Here is a 17,344-nt window from a genome sequence, read left to right as displayed (position 1 = left end):
TGCATGAAATTTTCTTATAAAGAAAGGGCTTCCCTAAGCCTAGAATGTACGTGTTTAACTGAGGAAGGCCTTCTGTCTGTACAGAACCATTCTGACTCATTTAAGTAGCCACAATCATTACCATAAATGTATTTACCAAAAGCTCAGCTGGACAGCAGTTGTACAATCTGATCTGGCAAATGCATGGAAATTGTGCTCCAGATTACACAGTAAGGCACTAATTACCCGAATGAAACTCTAGGGGCACCTTAGGTAGATGCAGTACAGAGAATCAAGGAAGGAAATAATTAGTCACAATTGCAGAAACAGCTAGTTATAAAGTGAAAAAATGCATGCAACCTATTTCCTGCAGAGTACAGGGCTCCTCAGTAACAGCACATGCAAAAATACAAGAGAAACGCAAGAGAGAAACATGATTTCCACAGATGAATAAGCAAGGGACAAACCTCAACCTTAAATTACAAAAATGACTTTATTTAGGTTATTTTCTGTCCTATGGGCTACTTAGCCAAATAACATTAAGACATCAGTCATAAATTTACACTATGACATACCAAACTTTCAAGCATTTTCTTGACAGTTGTAGAGGTTCTGCCCGCATTTGACACAATCTGAGTACATACAGTGGAGAAAACAGCAGCAAAAGGAAAACCAAGTGAGCACATAAGGCATTGAGTGTCAACCCAGTAAAGATACTCATCAGTCAGGTGGGAGAGGGAACGGCATTCAGCAGAGAGCAAATTTATACCACATTCAAAATCATGCACAGGAACTGGTATTTAACATGGCTGAGAAATTAAGTTGTTTAAAGTTATATTCCCCCTTTTAAGATCTTTTGATTAGAAAAAAATTCCTTGGGGCAGGAGGAGACCCTCTTCCCTCTCCCCAAAATGAACTGAAGGATGTTACCTTTATCAGTGAAAGGCTCTGGGAAGATGGAGTCAGAGTGGATACCGAGTTTGGAAGGCTGGCATGAAACCGTATTAGAAGCATGTCACTGAGCCTAAGTCTGAAAAGCCACGACTGGTCTGGTCAAGACTGCCCAAGTTTTCTTACAATGTGTCTCAATAGACAAGAAAAGATGAGACAAACTCACTGACCCTGAGGCATTCCCCTCACTAAAACCCTGAGTTATTGAGACCCTCCCCAAAATGAGGACTGCTTGAACAGAATCACCACATTCAGGATTTAAAGGAGAATGTAAACTGAATCTTAATTTAGTCTCTAATCGCAAATAGAAATTGTTTTGAAATTTATCTTATCTATTCACTACTAAGTACTGCTGACAGTTTTCATTAAGATGGATCATGACTGCTCGCTGTTTAAATACATCATCACTACTGATCAGGTATTTGGTATGAAATTTAGAGTAAAATAAACTACTTAGAAAATGGACTTTCCTTAGAATTAGGAACATAAACGACAGCAAAGCTCCTCCTGGGGGAAGTGGTGACTAGAGATACAAAGATTTTTTCTTCTTTTTCTTAATACCAGAAATCATGAGATAGCATATTGCAAAAACATGTACTTTCCTCATCCCGAGTAACAAAAGGGAGACTCCAGGTTGCTTAGACCCCTCTCTACAAAGATGGCCAGAGAGGCAGATAAGGAGGCATCTCTAAATGAGCAAAACCCTCACAGCAAGCTTCGTGCCCGAGTCTTCCTGGAGGAGCAGTGCCTGCTGCCCAGGAAGCCACGTGAACCATCAGAACTCATCGCAGCAGCGCCTGGGGCACCGAAGGCAGGGGAAAGGCGGGGAGCAATCAGAGACTTTACCAGTGCAAGGGTCAGGGTTTACTGCACCAAGAACTCTTCCATTAAAAGTGCTGTGTCAAGAACAAAACAAAATGAAAAGCCACCCCATAGCTGGCTTCCTGAGGTGTGCTCTTCTCGGGCGAGTTCCATTGGGATATACTTAGACACTCTATTTCAGCCAGATCATCACCAAATAGTTGTCTGTTCTACACTTAACCATTAACACTGACCCAAAAGCACACTCATCCTGGGTGTCAGTGTCCAGCAGCTACAGGGTTTAACGGTGCATATGATGGATACCTTTATATGCACACGAGCAGCTTCTCATGAAGTCTGCAGAAGCTGGAGAAATAGAGCTAGTTGTTCCTTTTTAGCAAGAGCACTTGTAAAATACGAAAGGGATTAGGTAAATACCCCTTTGAACACTGAGTTGATTCACTGAAGGACTTCAGAAAAGTCAGCAGTTCATTTACCTGAGTTTCCCATTTAAAAGCTAAATAGTAATTAAATGCTTTTTTACTTAATAATGTGAACAAAAATAGACAATATTAAAAAGGGCCAGAGTCAGAAAATTTAGACTCAAGATGAAGTTTGAGCACTTTGAATTTTTATAAAATCTAATAGAAACATCTATGCATTTTTTTTTTCCTAGTTAAAACATAAAGTCATAGAACTTATACTGATTGACTGGATGTTATTTAGAACTTAGGTTAGAGCCTGTGAAATCATTAAGAAAGCAAATCAAATTCTTTTGGCATTTCGAGCAAACTGTCACAAAGACTAATTATTAGCGATTTACTTCAGTTAGGAACCCATGTGAGATTATGAATTAACACCAGATAGAGACTTCAGCATAAATATGATTTTTAACCTGAACAGATCCCCTTTAAAGGGTGATATAGAAAATAACTATAAATTTTCACCAGAAAAACAGTGCACCCAGTGTTTCACCAGTAGTTATCAAAGCTCACCTTTCAACAGGGGGGTATGCAGCCTTGTCGTGCCCAGCCACGCACAATCTTGTAGAGTATTTTGTTTGCTTAAAACAGGTTCTAAACACAACACATTGTTTATAATCAGGATCCTAACAACATTCTAGAATTGAATATTTTATCCTACAAGAAATATAACCATGTCACTATTCTAAACATATTGTTTCAATTCCAGGTGGAAAGAAACCAGCTTTATAAAATCACCATTCTAACACTTGAACACAGAGCAGAAACAGCAAAGCACCTTGGTCTACATGATTCAATTATTAAATAAATGAAAAGCATCTCTTCCCCAAATCCTTTACTCCATGATGTATCATAATATTTAAAACACAGCTGAGGTACATGTATCTGTTGAGTAGTTCCTATAGCTGTGTTCCGTGAATGACTCAAAGTAGCATTAAGCAAAGTCACCAGGGTCAAGGAGTAAATTTTAGAAGCAGCATTTTTAAACCCCAAACCATCTTCCTACTGCCTTTCATTAAGTCGCAGAAGTCCCTTAGCTCAGACCAGGGTTTCAGAAACACTCAGTGCAAAGCTGGAGAATGAAACAAAGTTCCCATTTAGGTGGGACCTGTCCCAGGTTGAGAGCACAAATAGTGTTTTCATGTTCCCATTCTATACAGTTTAGCAGTCAGTGAAAAATTTTGCCCCAAACCCATACTATGTTGGATTTTTCAGTCCACAGATAAATGAAAGCTCTGCTGACACCAGGCAAAGACTGTTTCTAAGTGATGTTTGCTTAGCAAGTTATTCACACTTGGAAAAAAAAGTAACAAAATCATTTCAGATGAGATATGCTTATTTGATGCCAAAGAGAGCAGTTCCTGTGCTTGGAACACTAGCATTCGCAGGAAGGGCAGGCTTGAGGGAGACTGGTTAACATATATACACATACATGGATCGTTTCGTGTAACAGGCAGAATTTGAACAGCTCCCCACAGCTGCACTGCCCAGAGGGTCGGTCCGCCTGGCTGGAGTGCATCAGCTCTGTAACAGAGTGCTTCAGTAGTGCATTTTTTTTTTTCCATCAGATGTATTCACATATCAAGATATCAAAGATGATTAAATTACTAAAAAAAAACAGGCTTCTAATTCTATGATTTTTAAATTTAATTACCTATTTTAATTAAAATAAATCTAGCTTCTCTAAGGTTGCTCACCAGTACTGCATAGCAATGTTGGTATTAAAGGGGAGGAATCTCTGTATTTCATTTTTAAAATATCATTTAAAGATGTTGGTAAAAATTAAATCATTTAAATTATAAATGACCAGTTCAAGCATTTGACCTTGGAAGATTATTGTCTTTACTCACAAAAATTCTTGCCTGTCAGGTATATGAAAGAATATAACTTAGGGTTCTGTTGGAGGTAAGAAGAAAATGTGAAGCGTCTATGGCAATGCACTTATGTGAATTTACACTCCAGAGAAGAGTTTTCTGTAGCATGAAGGACTTGGCCGATGGAGAAGGCAGCTGGTATTAAAATAACTAGCACAGATTCCTTGGTTCACATACAATGAAAACCAACAATAAGAACCTTGTAGAGATGTAAACAAGCTAAATACGACCTTGGCAAAATATCTTCATCTATTTAAGAAACACCAGAAAGCATGCAACTAAAATTCCCTCCCTTTCACAAGAATGAACTGGGGTAAAACAAAACAAAACAAAACAACAACAACAAAAAAAAAACCCCAAAACAAACCAAACAAAAACAAAACAAAACAAAACAAAACAAAAAACAGATGGAACCATGTTTTTGTCAGTAGAAAATAATAATAGATACATTAGGTTCCAGGACAAATAAAACTTTAAAATATTAATTTTGAAAAAATACAATTAAATTTTTATTAAAAAATACATACTCCTTACTCATTCTTTGTGCACATTTTGTTTTGTGTGAAAAAGAAAAAAAGTAGGAAAGGCATTAAGATTACCTAATTATTTACACTGTATTTGGTAGAAGCGTGTTTCAGCCCAACTTTAAACAAAAATAAGTTACTCTGTTTTCATCTGCTCCCGGACATCAGAAGGCAGGGTTTCAAACAGAGCGTCTTCTACAACTAAGCCAGCTCGCTTCAGAGCCCGGCAGTCGCCCAGTTCGGGAGGGAGGATTTCAAAGTGATTGCCTTTAACATCTAAGTAGGAAAGAAATTGTAAATTTCCAATTTTCGGGGAAAGTACTGATAGGCTGTTTTTCCCAATCTTCAGAGTTTTCAGTTTCTTACAGAAGTAGAGTTCATCTGGCAGGCTCTCCACTTTGTTACAAGTGATGGAGAAATACTGTAAACTTTGCAGAACTCCGATTTCAGGTGGGATAAATCGAATGTCGTTGTAGGACAAGTCCAGGTATCGGATTTTGTTGCACAGGAAGAGGTGGGAAGGCAGCACCTCTATCTTGTTGTGGCTGAAGGACAGGCGCTCCAGGCTGGTGAGCTTCTTTATGTGCTCTGGGATGTAGGCGATACTGTTGTGCCACAGCTTGAGCACAGTCAGCTTTCGCAAGTGCTGGAAGCTAACGATCTCTTCTATAGATTTCAGATTATTTTCCTTGAGGTCCAACTCCTGGAGGCTGAGCAGGCTGAACACGGCGTGAGGAATGCGCTCCAGGTCGCAGTGGACCAGCTCCAGCTCAGTCAGGTTGGTCATCTTCTTCAGATTGTTGAGCATCACCAGCTTGGTGCCGTCGTTGTGAATGCACATCTTCTGGAGGTGGCTGGAAACATCCACCACTGCCTGCGGGATTTTGGAAACGTTGCTTTTGATGGAGAGAATTTTAAGGCTTTTGAGATCCCGCAGAGACTCAAGGGTAACGTTTCTGGAAATATCATGACTTAGCGAGCCAACCAGGTAGAGCTCCTCCAGGTTCCGGAGTCCGTACATCCAGGGGGGCAGCTCCCGCATATCATCAAACTTGACGCTCAAGACCTTGAGGTTTTCCTTCAGGAAGGAGAGTGCCGCGCTGTGGATCTTGACCGAGCACTGGTGCAGAGAGAGCTCTTGGAGGTTGTCGAGCTGAGCAATGGTGGCTGGTATCATTACGTTCTTAATGATTTCAAGTTTCAGAGACTGCAACTCTGTGATTTCAAAAACAGTGTCTGGAAGGCCAGAGAGCATGATGAGAGGCAGTTCCAGGCGGTTATGGGCGTTCGTCTGCAGCTTCTGCCTCAGTTTATCAGGAGTCCACTCGTTATTCAAGTTCAGCTGCTTCAGTTTGTTTTCGCTCACTTCAGACAGGAACACTGCAAATCTCTTGGAATACAGAGGGTCATACTGATCTATCATATGAAGCATAAAAGCAAAGTCATTTTTCACATCTGGAATGTCGTCGATTCCAGTCTCCTGCCGGACGTACTCAAACGAGTACTCCCTCAGAGAACGGTAGAACAGCCAGTACAAGGTATACAGGCACGTCAGTCCATAGATGCTTACGAAGCACAGGTAGCAGAAGGAGAGCTTCGAGAACAGATGGGCCATGGTGTGGTTGCAAGAGAAGTTTTTGTATCCGGTCATGTCTTGAATGTCAACATCACAGTCCACTGTGAACTGGACTTTGGAGACCAGGGCGCTGTTATATGCAACGATGATTAGGAATTTTATAACCTTAAGTACCATCTGGCGAACATACATTGCGTAGAGTATGTCACCTTCTTCCACGTGCAGCCTGAACTTCTTCACCTTCTCAAATAAGGCCTTGGCTTGCTCACCCTCCTTCTTATCGAGAGCCCCCGCCGTGGACTTGTCGACCACAAACTTCTCAGGAATGGACTTCAGGGACTGGGAGGTGACCAGGCTGCCTTCCGGGCCAGACTGGGTGGTGTTGGACCTGCTCATGTTGTTCTTCCTGTTGTCCTTTTCTTCGGAGTCCTCCCCGGACACTTCAGATAAAGCCCGCGTGGTCCAGGGAGAGTCAAAACACTTCCCCAGGATGGAGATGAAGTGCTCGATTTTGGAGCTGGAGCCAGGGAATTTGAACCAAAAGTTGCTGCAGAGCATGAAGACCAGTGTGTGGATGAGGACGAGGTAAGGGAAGTACTTGGCATACCAGTGGAGGGCTCGCTCGTAGCACATCTGGTTAATGAAGCTGTACTGCTGAAGGTCCAGGTCTGTCTTCAGGCCTTTCATTTCCACTGTGACCGGGTTAGTAGGAGACGGTTTCGGTGGAGGCAGTGGGATGGTACTGGCCACGGCTTGAGAGACATTTGAAACAGAAGAGTGGTTCTGAGAAGGCTGAACTCTTTTTGGAAGGCAGATTATCTTGTCTTGCATGACCTGAAACACAGAAATCATTTTTTCAAATTGTATTACTCAGAGAGCTTTCATAATGTCATTAGCATGAAGAGAGCAGGAATAACAGCTAACAAACGTCCATTTCCTTGGCCTGGAGGGCACCGCGCTCAGCCCCAGCACCAAGAGTCCGCTTCCCAGCCCACGCGCTGGGGAGACGAGACACACGTCTCTGTTCATCGTGTCTCAGTCGTGACACAAAACACAACAGTTCTGTTAGGACATAGAACAACTCACAACAAAATTAATATTGAAAGGACATTCACGTATTTTTGAAAATTTGCATTTCTTCTCTCACGAGGGTGCCTGGGAGAACCAGCTTCTGGGCAGGGAAGCACCTCCTCTGCCAGCCGTGCTCTCGCGCTGGGTGGCTCCTGAGGTCGTAATTAGCTCGTGTGTGGGAAGTAAGAGCGCTGCAAAGAGGGGATCTGGGAGAAACGCCTGTGTTTATCATCTCCGCTTTTCTTTCTGCCCATCTCCTGGACAGGCATAGGTGAACGTGACAGGCTGTAATATAATGGGAATTTACTCAGCTTTTGTGAAAACTGTTTCTTCACAGGGAAATGAAAGAATACAGACATGTCCAATAGTAAAATAATTATCTAAACTTGTTGCTTTTCCCACAAAATACTACATTAACTTCTATCTCTTTACCAATGCTTCAATTTTTTGAGAAGAATATTAAGCCCTAGGAACGCCCAGCAGCCTCACACGAGTGCAGTTTGGGCATGAAGGAGGCACCCCTTCTGAGGAAGAGGTGGGACGAGGCGAGACACACCTTGAATCAACCTGGAGGAGTCTCCCCAGGAAGAAAACCACCTAAGTGGAATTATCTGAACAATGAACAAACAGCTCAGAGGAGGAATAATAACCAAGAAGCTGACAGCGATAAACTGGAATTAGTAATGCAGGGGGAGTCTGTCTGTACCTTAAAATGTCAAATGGCTAAAACCCACAGTGTTTGGTGATTTTGCAAGGGCAGAGCCCTTTATGTAGATTCCGGAAGTAGAAGCTGAATCCGCCACCACGTCGCCTGCTACGGCATGGGAACGTGACCCCAAGCCCCCAGAGAGAGGTACAAGGTTTGACAATGCAGAGGAGCACACAGCACTTCGCAGAGTGTCCGACACGTTGGAGACCAGCTGCACACACTTGCTGAGAACATGCATGAACCCAGAACCGACACCAGCCCTTCCAGCTCAGAGCTGCAGGGGTCTGGGTGTGCGCCATGCCCTTCCTAGGGATGGAGTTGGGGATGCGACTACAGTGGGGACAGCGACAAACTTCCTGTTGTGCGTAAGATGCAGCCCTGTTCCAGCAATGCCATGGCATTGTTTTAACTGTCACCTTGTCCTTATTCCAGTTTCACAGATAAGGAGACCAAGGCACAGAAAAGTTAAGCACCTTGTTTAATGTCATCTAGCCAAGGCCACCTGGACCCAGAACCCACATCCTTATTTTACTTTACCCAATTTCTAGGATAAACAAAAAGATCTCAATTTGACTTTATCCTAAGCAACAAATTACCTTATGTAAATTACATGTGTTTAGGTGAAAAGCTCATCTCTCCCCGCATCCTGTGACGATAACAGTGAAAGCATGAGGTCAGGGGAACAGACAAAGTTTCGCCTGTAAAGATTTATAAAAGCTCCACCCTGGAAGGTAAAGCAGGGGCAGTGCTTGCTATGTAAATCAAAAGAACACCAAACGTGATTGCATTCAGAGGGCTTGGTGGCTACAGCGGTGTGAGAATAGCTGAGAGCGTCTTCAAACACTCTTATCACTTACCTGTATCAGCAAAAACGGTAAACACATCCACATTTGTGGGCATGGGTATGTCTACTTGTAATTATATCCACAAAGTATTGCCAATCCATGTGTCAGATACTAGAAAGCTTAATTCTTCTCTCCTTAAGTTGAAAATAAACATAAATGAAAGTTTTCACTTTAATCTCATCTCTCAGTGGGGCATCCTTCTCATTTCTTGGGGGCCAAACACTCTGCCTTGGAAACCCCTGGAATAGAACACAGTGGGAGAAAGGCTACACAAGTGTCAGACTGCCCTGAAGAAACACCAAAGAGGGAAAACGAGAAATTCAGTACTTGGGGTCATGTTTTAGACACTGTCCCACTCATGTTCTCATTTAATGCTTCAGTAATCTGTGAAGTAGACAGAAGGTAGGCGCTAGAGACCAGCATGGGAAGGAATGCTTCCCTGAGCGTCTTCTCCAGGAGTGACACCTTAGAGCTAGGGCCCTAATACGACATGGTTAATGGTGTGATGAAAATAGAGAGGCCTTGGTGTGAAAGCAAGATCAGCACCTTCTGACGGTGCTAAATCCCTGCCAAGCACCCAGGTGGCCCCATGACTGCCCACCCCCTGCGCCCAGCCCTTCCCCAGGCTTGCTCCTCAGGGGGGAAGATGAACCTCTGGGGCTTGGCTGCTGCAGAGGGTCTCAGGTTACACCTGCACCAGGGAGCCCAGCCAAGGAGCAAGTGTGGGCTGGAACCCTGCTGCGCTCCCCCTGCAGCTGCACCCTGTGGGATGCCTTTCTGTATTCTGCACAAGGCACCCGACTGGCTAGCATACTAGCATCGGCCATGCTAGAGAGGTGGGCCATTGTCTCCCCGTTCTACAGAAGGACCCGACGAAGGCTCAGAGAAGCTCAGTACCTTGCCCGAGTTCACAGTTAGGAAACAGCAGCGCAGACTAGCGTATCTCCACCCCTCTACACAGTCTCCTCATTTCTCCATGCTTCTGCTGCGACGGCTTCAGGAGAGCAGCCCAGCGCAGGAGGGCGACACGAGACGATCTCCAGAAGTTCCTTGCAGCCTTCTGATGCCACATTTCTCCTTCAATCTTCACGGAGATGCAATTTTTAAAATGTGCCTATTTAAATCTCTGGAGGGTAAAGAGAATACTCTATCTTCTGGAAGCTGTTAACTACTCAGAAATGAGCGCAGAGCAGAAAAGATACTGGAATTTCGTCAGAGGAACAGTAGCTGCTTATGCTGCCAGGAGGGCGAATCACAGTAAGATGCCTGCAGAGACACCGCTCAGAGCAGAATTCCCAAGGGATGTGACGGCAGGTGGTCAGTCCAGGACTATGGAAAGGAAGAGGGAAGGCTACGGAGTCTAGCAGTAAAGAGTGTGACGACTTACACGGCAAAACAGCCACAGGAGAGGAAGGAAGTTACCCCCCGTGGTTAATAGAAACCGTGTTTCTGATCACTGCAACATGCAGCAAAATGGGGAGAAGCAACAGTGTTTTCAAAGGTAGAGTGAAAAAGAGCAAGAAGGCAGAAAGAAGGAAGGCAGACAGGCTTCCTTCAAAAAAAGAGAAGGGCAAAGAGTACTTTTGTGGTATCTTTGTAAATAGCAGCCTGTAAGAACTTAAGTTTCTGTTTCACCTCTTCTGCTCTTTTGAGAAGCTGCTCTAATTAACCCTATACCCCACTTCTTCTCTTTTTGACTGAAGTGCGGTCAGTTACAACGTGTCCGTTTCTGGTGTGCAGCACAAAGTCCCAGTCACGCATCTACACACATAGGTTTGTTTTCATATTCTTTTCCACTAAAGATTATTACAAGATATCGAATATAGTTCCCTGTGAAACCAATGCCTCACTTCTTTCTATGTTTACCCCCAATTTAAAGATGAGAGTACAAAACACGCCTTAAAGAAAGGCTGCAAAACAAATTTCAAAGGAGCCATGGTTCCAGGCAGCTGGTGCCGGACTGAGAGCGGGTGCCGGGGGTGAGAGCGGGGAACCCGCCCCTGTCCTGCTCTGGGCTTAGGCTCCGAGGCCCAGACCGTCACCGCCAGCTCATGCACACTCACTCTCATGTCACCACGTGGAGGAGGTCTGTCTTCTTCAGGGGCAACCCTCAGACTGCCTTTGGAGGAAGAAGTTTTGAGACTAGAGTTACATGGCGTGTTTGTGTAGGGGGAGGGCAAGAAAGAGGGGCAAGAAACGGTGGTAGGGGGTAGAGACAAGAATTTAAAAAGCAAGATGAACAAGAGAATCTGATCCAAATATTATAAGGCGAGAAAGTTACTGTCCTAAAAGTGGGTTTGGGGCAAAGTCTTGGATGAAATCATCTCCGCTGAGGAAAATATCTAAGTTAGCTTGGGAATGAGGAGGAGGGGGCACTGAAGAAGGAGTCACTGAGGACAAAGGGCAGGTGAAGTCGGGCAAACAAAGACGGCTGAACCACCAACCATCCCCGGGGAAGGGCGGGCGCGGCGGGAAGGGCGGGGTCAGCAGAGCAGAGAGGGGCCAGACTCAAAGGAAGCGGGTCAAGGCACACGGGAAGAGGCTGCAGGACACACTCATGTTTCCGCTTTGAGTTGTAAGTACCTTTCACTCTTCCCCAAACCTTTGCTAGAATCTGACACACACACACACACACACACACACACACTTTATGAATGAATTTTGTAGAAATCACAGCAAAAAGGGACCAAATTTCATGCTTGGGTCAAAACTGTACAGACAAGGAGAGTTTGTCTGAGACACTGAAAGTCCATTAAGCTCAGCTGTTTCCATGGAAGCAGGAGCTGGGGCCACGAGGCCTCACTCTCCCATGAGTCTGCTGGGGCTCGGGGAGGCCACTCGGAGAGGCCACGGGCTGCGACTGACCCAAGACCTTCTAGGTCTCAAGGCGCAGCTGACATCCAGGTAACAAAAATATGTAAGATGCGCCTCAAGACTTTGTAAGCAAAGTTCCTGGAGGAATAAACACATACATGTAAAATCGTTCCATGGCTGTCATACTTTCTAGGTAATATTTCTGCAAAAGAAACGTGAGCATTGCAGGCACTAGGGAGATGGGCTTACTAAAACTTGGATTGATGAACTATCATTTGCAAATTATTTTAAGATGACAGCTGTTTTTAGGGGAAAAAAAAGGAATTCAGCTTTTAAAATTCCTAGGTCAATGAAATAAACTGAATTTCTTGCCTTTACTTTCTATGGTGGGGGGGTATGTTTTCAAGAGAAACAAAGTAAAATTCAGCCCTCCTTAAAATAGGAAACAGCCCATCCAAACTATGTCCTGAAATGCTGATCAGATCTACAGACATTAAATATTTCAAACTATAATTGTCAAATTTATACCAGCAAGGAGTTGCATTTTTAAGTGGAGTATGTGCACACTTTTTCGCAGCATACTGAAATACCTTGCATGGTCAGTGCAAAATTAGGGCCTTTTAACAGTAATTCTCATTATTTTAAATCATTAATCCTCATCTACACCTTTGTATGATATACCTTTGATGGGGGTTATTTTATTATCCGTTCCTTTGTTAGAATCATGACACTCATTAGCATAATGTACAAATAAGATCTACTTAATTTAGGCAGTTTCCAGAAAAGCACTGCAGTGGAAGCAGCAGGGACCTGTGGAAACACGTTTGCATGAGTGACACCGAAGCGCTGAGTTTAAAACAAAGCAAAGCAGATCCAGAGCAAACCAGACCACTTAGCTTCAGAGAAACTGTCTGAAATAACAAAGGTAGAGCCACACAAACAAGGGCCAGCTTGTCCACTACACGCGGGAGACACAACCGTCACCGATGGGGCGGCGCAGGGCGCGGAGCCCCACGTGCTCAGCAGTCCCAGTGACACCACGAGCGGCAAACTCTCAAGGTCAAGCACAAGAGGAAGACAACTCAGTCATGAGTGTTGTAAGTGCTCAAATTCACGCCTGCCTTTCACAGTGAACTTTACAATCTGCTTTATAATCTAGATCCAGGAAAACAGCAGCAACACCACCACCTCGGTGGTACTTTTACTGGGATGGCGTTACACTCATGAGCTAATCTGAGGCGCACCGACGGCTTTGCGGTGCTGGCTCCTCCTCCCCGTGGCGTCTCCACTTGTGCACATCTCAGTTTGTGTCTCTAGGGCTGCTTTCTAGCTTTCCTCACATAGGTTTTTTGGACATTTATTGTTAAGCCTAAGCATTTTATTTTTTGTTATTATAAAACTTTTTTTTTTTAAAGACTAGTTTTTAACACAGAGGGGAGATCTCCCTTCCCCTTTCTGCCCCCACGCCAGCCTGCAGCAGGCGCTGGTCAGCCCCGAGCGGGCTCTTCCGCAGGCGCCTCTGCGCGCGCACGCCGACGCGCACAGCGACACACGGCACCTTACCGCTCGGGCTGCCCTCGTGCCTCGCGCTTTCGCTCTCGCAGTGCGTCTGGGAGACCTCACACGTCGGCACACAGGGACTTACTTCATTCTGGAGACCACAGAATCACACAGTGCGGATGTACTACGATGTATTAAAAACACTCCAATGCTGATATGTGCATTTAAGCAATTTTTCAAATTAAAATCAGTGCCAGTCTCAAAAAATTACATGCTGCCTGGTTTTACGTGGCATTCTGTAAACCCGTCCAGAAGGCACATGGGCGGCTGCCAGAGGCTCACTGCAAAGGCTGAGCCCCGGGAATTCCCTGGGGTGCTGGGAGTCTTTGGATCCTGTGTGGTAGTGACAAGAACTTCTGTATGTTTTAAAACTCAAACGTGTATCTTGTGTTGATAAAGAGCATGTTCTTGAAGAGGGGAGGGCTGAATGCTGCCTAATATTAACAGTGCTCCACCAGACTTTTTTCTGCTTTTTTAAATATCATTCTTTAATCTCTATTTTGTACCTTTGTCTGTGATTTTGTTTTATGTTTTAGGTGCCTGTTTTATGGATTAAAAAAAATCCAGACTAATCATCGCTTTCTTCTTACAAGTGAATTTAATCTCATCTTATTTTGTTCACCTCATTCATACTTGGATATTTACTGCCATTTGGATTTCTTTCCGTATCTTTAATTTTTATATATGCCTTTTCTTCCCCCATCCTGCCTTCTGTTGCAATGATAAAATTTTGAAACACACAATTTTAAAAACGTAATCTATTTGATTGCGATTATTTACATATTTATTAAATCATGTGCTCACTGTTTTTTTAGACCCTTTATCTTCCCTGGAGTTCCTTTTCCTTCTGGTTAAAGTATATCCCTTAATAGTTCTTTTGGTAAGGGTCTACGGATGAAAATCCATGTACCGCGCATGTCTGAATGTGTCTATATTGCTTTATATTCTTGAATAAGAGTTTAGTCAATTGCACAGTTCTGTGTCGACAGTCATTCCCCTTCGGCACTTTAAAACATTATCCCATCTTCTGGCCTTTTCTTGCTGATGAGAAGGCTGCTGTCATCTTGCATTTGTTCTTCAGTAGGCAATCTATCTTTCTCGACAACAGCTTTTAAGATTTTAGCTTTAATTCCAGACCTTCTACAATTTCACTTTAATTTTAAATGGATGAAGATTAACGCTGCTCAATGTCAGTGGTCAAGGACTTGACTGGCTTCAGTTTTGGAAAATTGTAGCAAAATCTCTTAAAATAATTGAAGAATTCCTTCATCACTTCTTCCATTTTTTTCCTGCCATTCCTCCTACCGCATGTACGTCACCGTCTCGCAGCGGGTCCTCCGGGCCGCGGTGCTGCGTCACCCCGTCTCCCCGTGTGCTGGGCTCTGGGTAACTCAGAGCCCTCATCTAGCCCATCACTCCGCCCACAGCTGAGCGCAGTCTTGTTTCTCTACATGTCGGCGTTTCTAAATTCAGCGCCTTTTCTTATTTCCACGACGTAGAGAATTTTTATATCCATTTGCTCTTCTATCAGATCTGCCTCCTTTTTTATGTTTTGTCCTCACACTTTGACCAATCTAATAAGCACACTTATTTTAACTTCATGGTTGGTTCTAAAGTCTGTTTCGTCTCGAGCTGAGTACATCGGGGTCCCAGCTGCCAGTGCTGCTCACTTTCTCAGCCCAGTGTTCCTCGCATGCTCTGGGTGGCAGGCTTATTCTGAGGAGGCTGTTTTCTCGCACGCGCCCTTTTGTGGCTTCCTGCACCCAACCCCCAGGCCCCCGGTCCACCATCAGGACTCAGCACGATGCTCTGATGTTCCACTGCCATGTCAGGCCCTCGCAGATCCAGTCAGGGGGACGTGGGCAGGCGGCTTAGTTCCTGGGTGGGAGGCACCCCAGATGCACGGTTTCCTCTGAAGCACTGGCTAATCGCCATTCTTTTTAGCTTCCTTTTGGGAGTCAGTGCTTTTGGCTACAAACAGTGACCAGGCTCCAGTCTCTTATCTTGCTTGGAGCATTTTCAGTTCCTTTCCTGGCAGGCGCTGAGCTCCTGGCTGCTACTGCCTGCATTTGGACAAGAGCCCGGCGGCTGCTTCAGCCCCGTTCAGTATTCCTTTCGGGCTCCACACAAGTGTTTATCTTGTTTTGAGCCCACGTATGCGTTTTGTTATCTCTTTTTATGCTTTATCATGACTGTGCGCGTTGAACAGAGGGAGTGTTTTCAAGAGTAACTCTTGCTTCACTATCTTTTCAGAAGAGAGAGACAGTGTGTTGTAATACAAAAATCAGTCTCAAGTCTACCATCATGAAGAATCAGCATCGCCGGGGTAAAGCCGAGCAAGGCACACCTGTAATGCCAAAGCCGTCTCCCCACCGAGGAAAGGCTGCGTTTCTCTTGCACCCCCCCCCCCCACTGCATACGAGAGCAGTTGTTTTCCTGTAACCTCAACAAATACGCCACAGTTACGGCTAGGTTATCACTGCAAGAAGTGAGAAACGTAGCTGCATGTGACAGGACAGCAGGCCTCATTCCGATAGTGTTGACGTGTGTTCTTTAGATGGTGACCTGCTCCTTCAGAAGACGGTGCTTTAGCTTGGTTCTGGCGAGTGTGACACAAACAGGCAGACTAGAGCCGCAGCGTGGCGGCTGGGCCAACATGCAGGCGATTAGCTTTATCCTTTCTCCTCCCCCCGCTGCACAAATTCAAATACAACCACTGCAAAAGGCTGTGCCCTGAAGCTGACCATCCTGGTTTGCCCCCAGTCTGGTAAGAGCAAAACGAGTTATCTCTGCTGATCTAAGAATGACCTAGTAAGAAGCAGACCCCAAAGACCTACCCCCCAGGGCTTGTTCAGAGGTACTAAGGACAGATTATCCGTGACTAACCTACACTCACTGACCGTCTACTTCATGCGAACCAGATAGGAGAGGCAGGGAGGCGTAGCCAATGTTTGCAGTCCTGAAAGCACTTACGGTTTTGTTGGAGAGACATAAATAGCCATGAGAAAAGTCACACAGGAGTGCACACAGGCTGCACACCCACCACATGAGTGACGTGGTGACACAGAAGGAGTTCAGGCGCTGAGTGGGCCGGGAGGGCTCATGGAGTGGGGCGACGTCTTCATCTGGGCCTCGAAGACGCTGGACTCGGACAGGCTTTGCGGGAAGGGGAAGGTCTGGACCTTGTGGGCTCCAGAGACAGAGGCAAAAGGTTTTATTTGGGAAGAAAAAGTGAAAAGATTAAAAAGATGGACCATCACTATTTCTTTCTGGGAAAAGAGATGGGGCTGCAGGGGAAGGGAGTCAGCTTTCATGTCACTAAGCTATCAGCTCATGTGCAAACTTAATTAATCGTGTTCTGCCAGAAACAAGATGCTGGAAGACACAGCGTCTGTCCTGAGGGACGTACGATGTGTGCTCATCAGTGACAGAGCTAATGCTAAGCACGCAGATTTTGTTTCAAGGCTAACTACTGAAAATATTCTGAGTACAAAAAAAAACTTTGGTGAGAAAGAAAAGTAACTGAAAAGACAGGGAAGATGGTCCTAAATGGGGAAGAGTTAGGTACTTCCATTCTTAGCAACGCCTTATTCACAGGGTGTGCTGTTCTCCAAGACCAGCACTTGTGTATTTGGGGGCAGTCGCCACTGGAGCACAAAACGAGACGCCCCCGAGCACACACACCGCCTCACTCCCACCAGCACAAACGGGGCTTGCCTGCAGGGGAGGCGGGAAAGCACGGCTGCAGGGCGCGGCCTCACTTCCTGCCTGCTGCGCACACGCGCACGCGGCGCCCTCCCTTAACGATGGTGTTTAAACCTCACACGATGGTCAGGAAATAGCACCCTGTGTGCAGAGGAAGTTTGGACCCAGAGAGAGGAGGGTGAGAGAGACTGAGCCGTCTAAAGAAAACCGCCGAATTTTGAGGTGTTTATTAATAAACACGGGGCTGAGTAAAAAGTCTGTTTTTAGTGGTTGCTCATTTCCTCAACAGCAACAGGGAAAAGAGAAGAAAAAAATCATAGCCTGGCACCCCGAGGGCTGGGGTCAACGTCCTCAGGAAGAGAATCTAAGGGATCTGAGGGGCAAGCGACTAAAGCCTAGGTTCTTGGATCACCGAGTTCTCCGGGTGGTGAGGTGCGACAGCAGCGCGCTTGC

The 17,344-nt window shown here is 45.1% G+C and overlaps 1 protein-coding gene across 8 annotated transcripts in view; it reads right to left on the bottom strand.

Moving 5' to 3' along the window:
• Positions 1-453: 453 nt before the first annotated feature.
• LRRC8C (leucine rich repeat containing 8 VRAC subunit C) overlaps positions 454-17,344 on the bottom strand; it is a 68,328-nt gene continuing 51,437 nt past the window's right edge. For 4 of the 8 annotated variants that reach the window (XM_064488676.1, XM_031457538.2, XM_031457539.2 and 1 more), the window contains one exon: positions 454-7,021. In XM_064488676.1, the coding sequence (XP_064344746.1) occupies positions 4,748-7,021 (2,274 nt within the window). In that variant the 3' untranslated portion in view covers positions 454-4,747. Of the gene's footprint in view, positions 7,022-8,824; positions 9,079-9,709; positions 9,932-17,344 lie in introns of those variants that run through there. The other 4 variants (XM_064488678.1, XM_064488677.1, XM_031457541.2 and 1 more) reach the window with 4 other exon arrangements.

This window comes from Camelus dromedarius, chromosome 9 (assembly GCF_036321535.1).
Source record: "Camelus dromedarius isolate mCamDro1 chromosome 9, mCamDro1.pat, whole genome shotgun sequence".
Classification (NCBI taxonomy): Eukaryota; Metazoa; Chordata; class Mammalia; order Artiodactyla; family Camelidae; genus Camelus; species Camelus dromedarius.
This window is presented reverse-complemented; position numbering and strand designations above follow the sequence as displayed.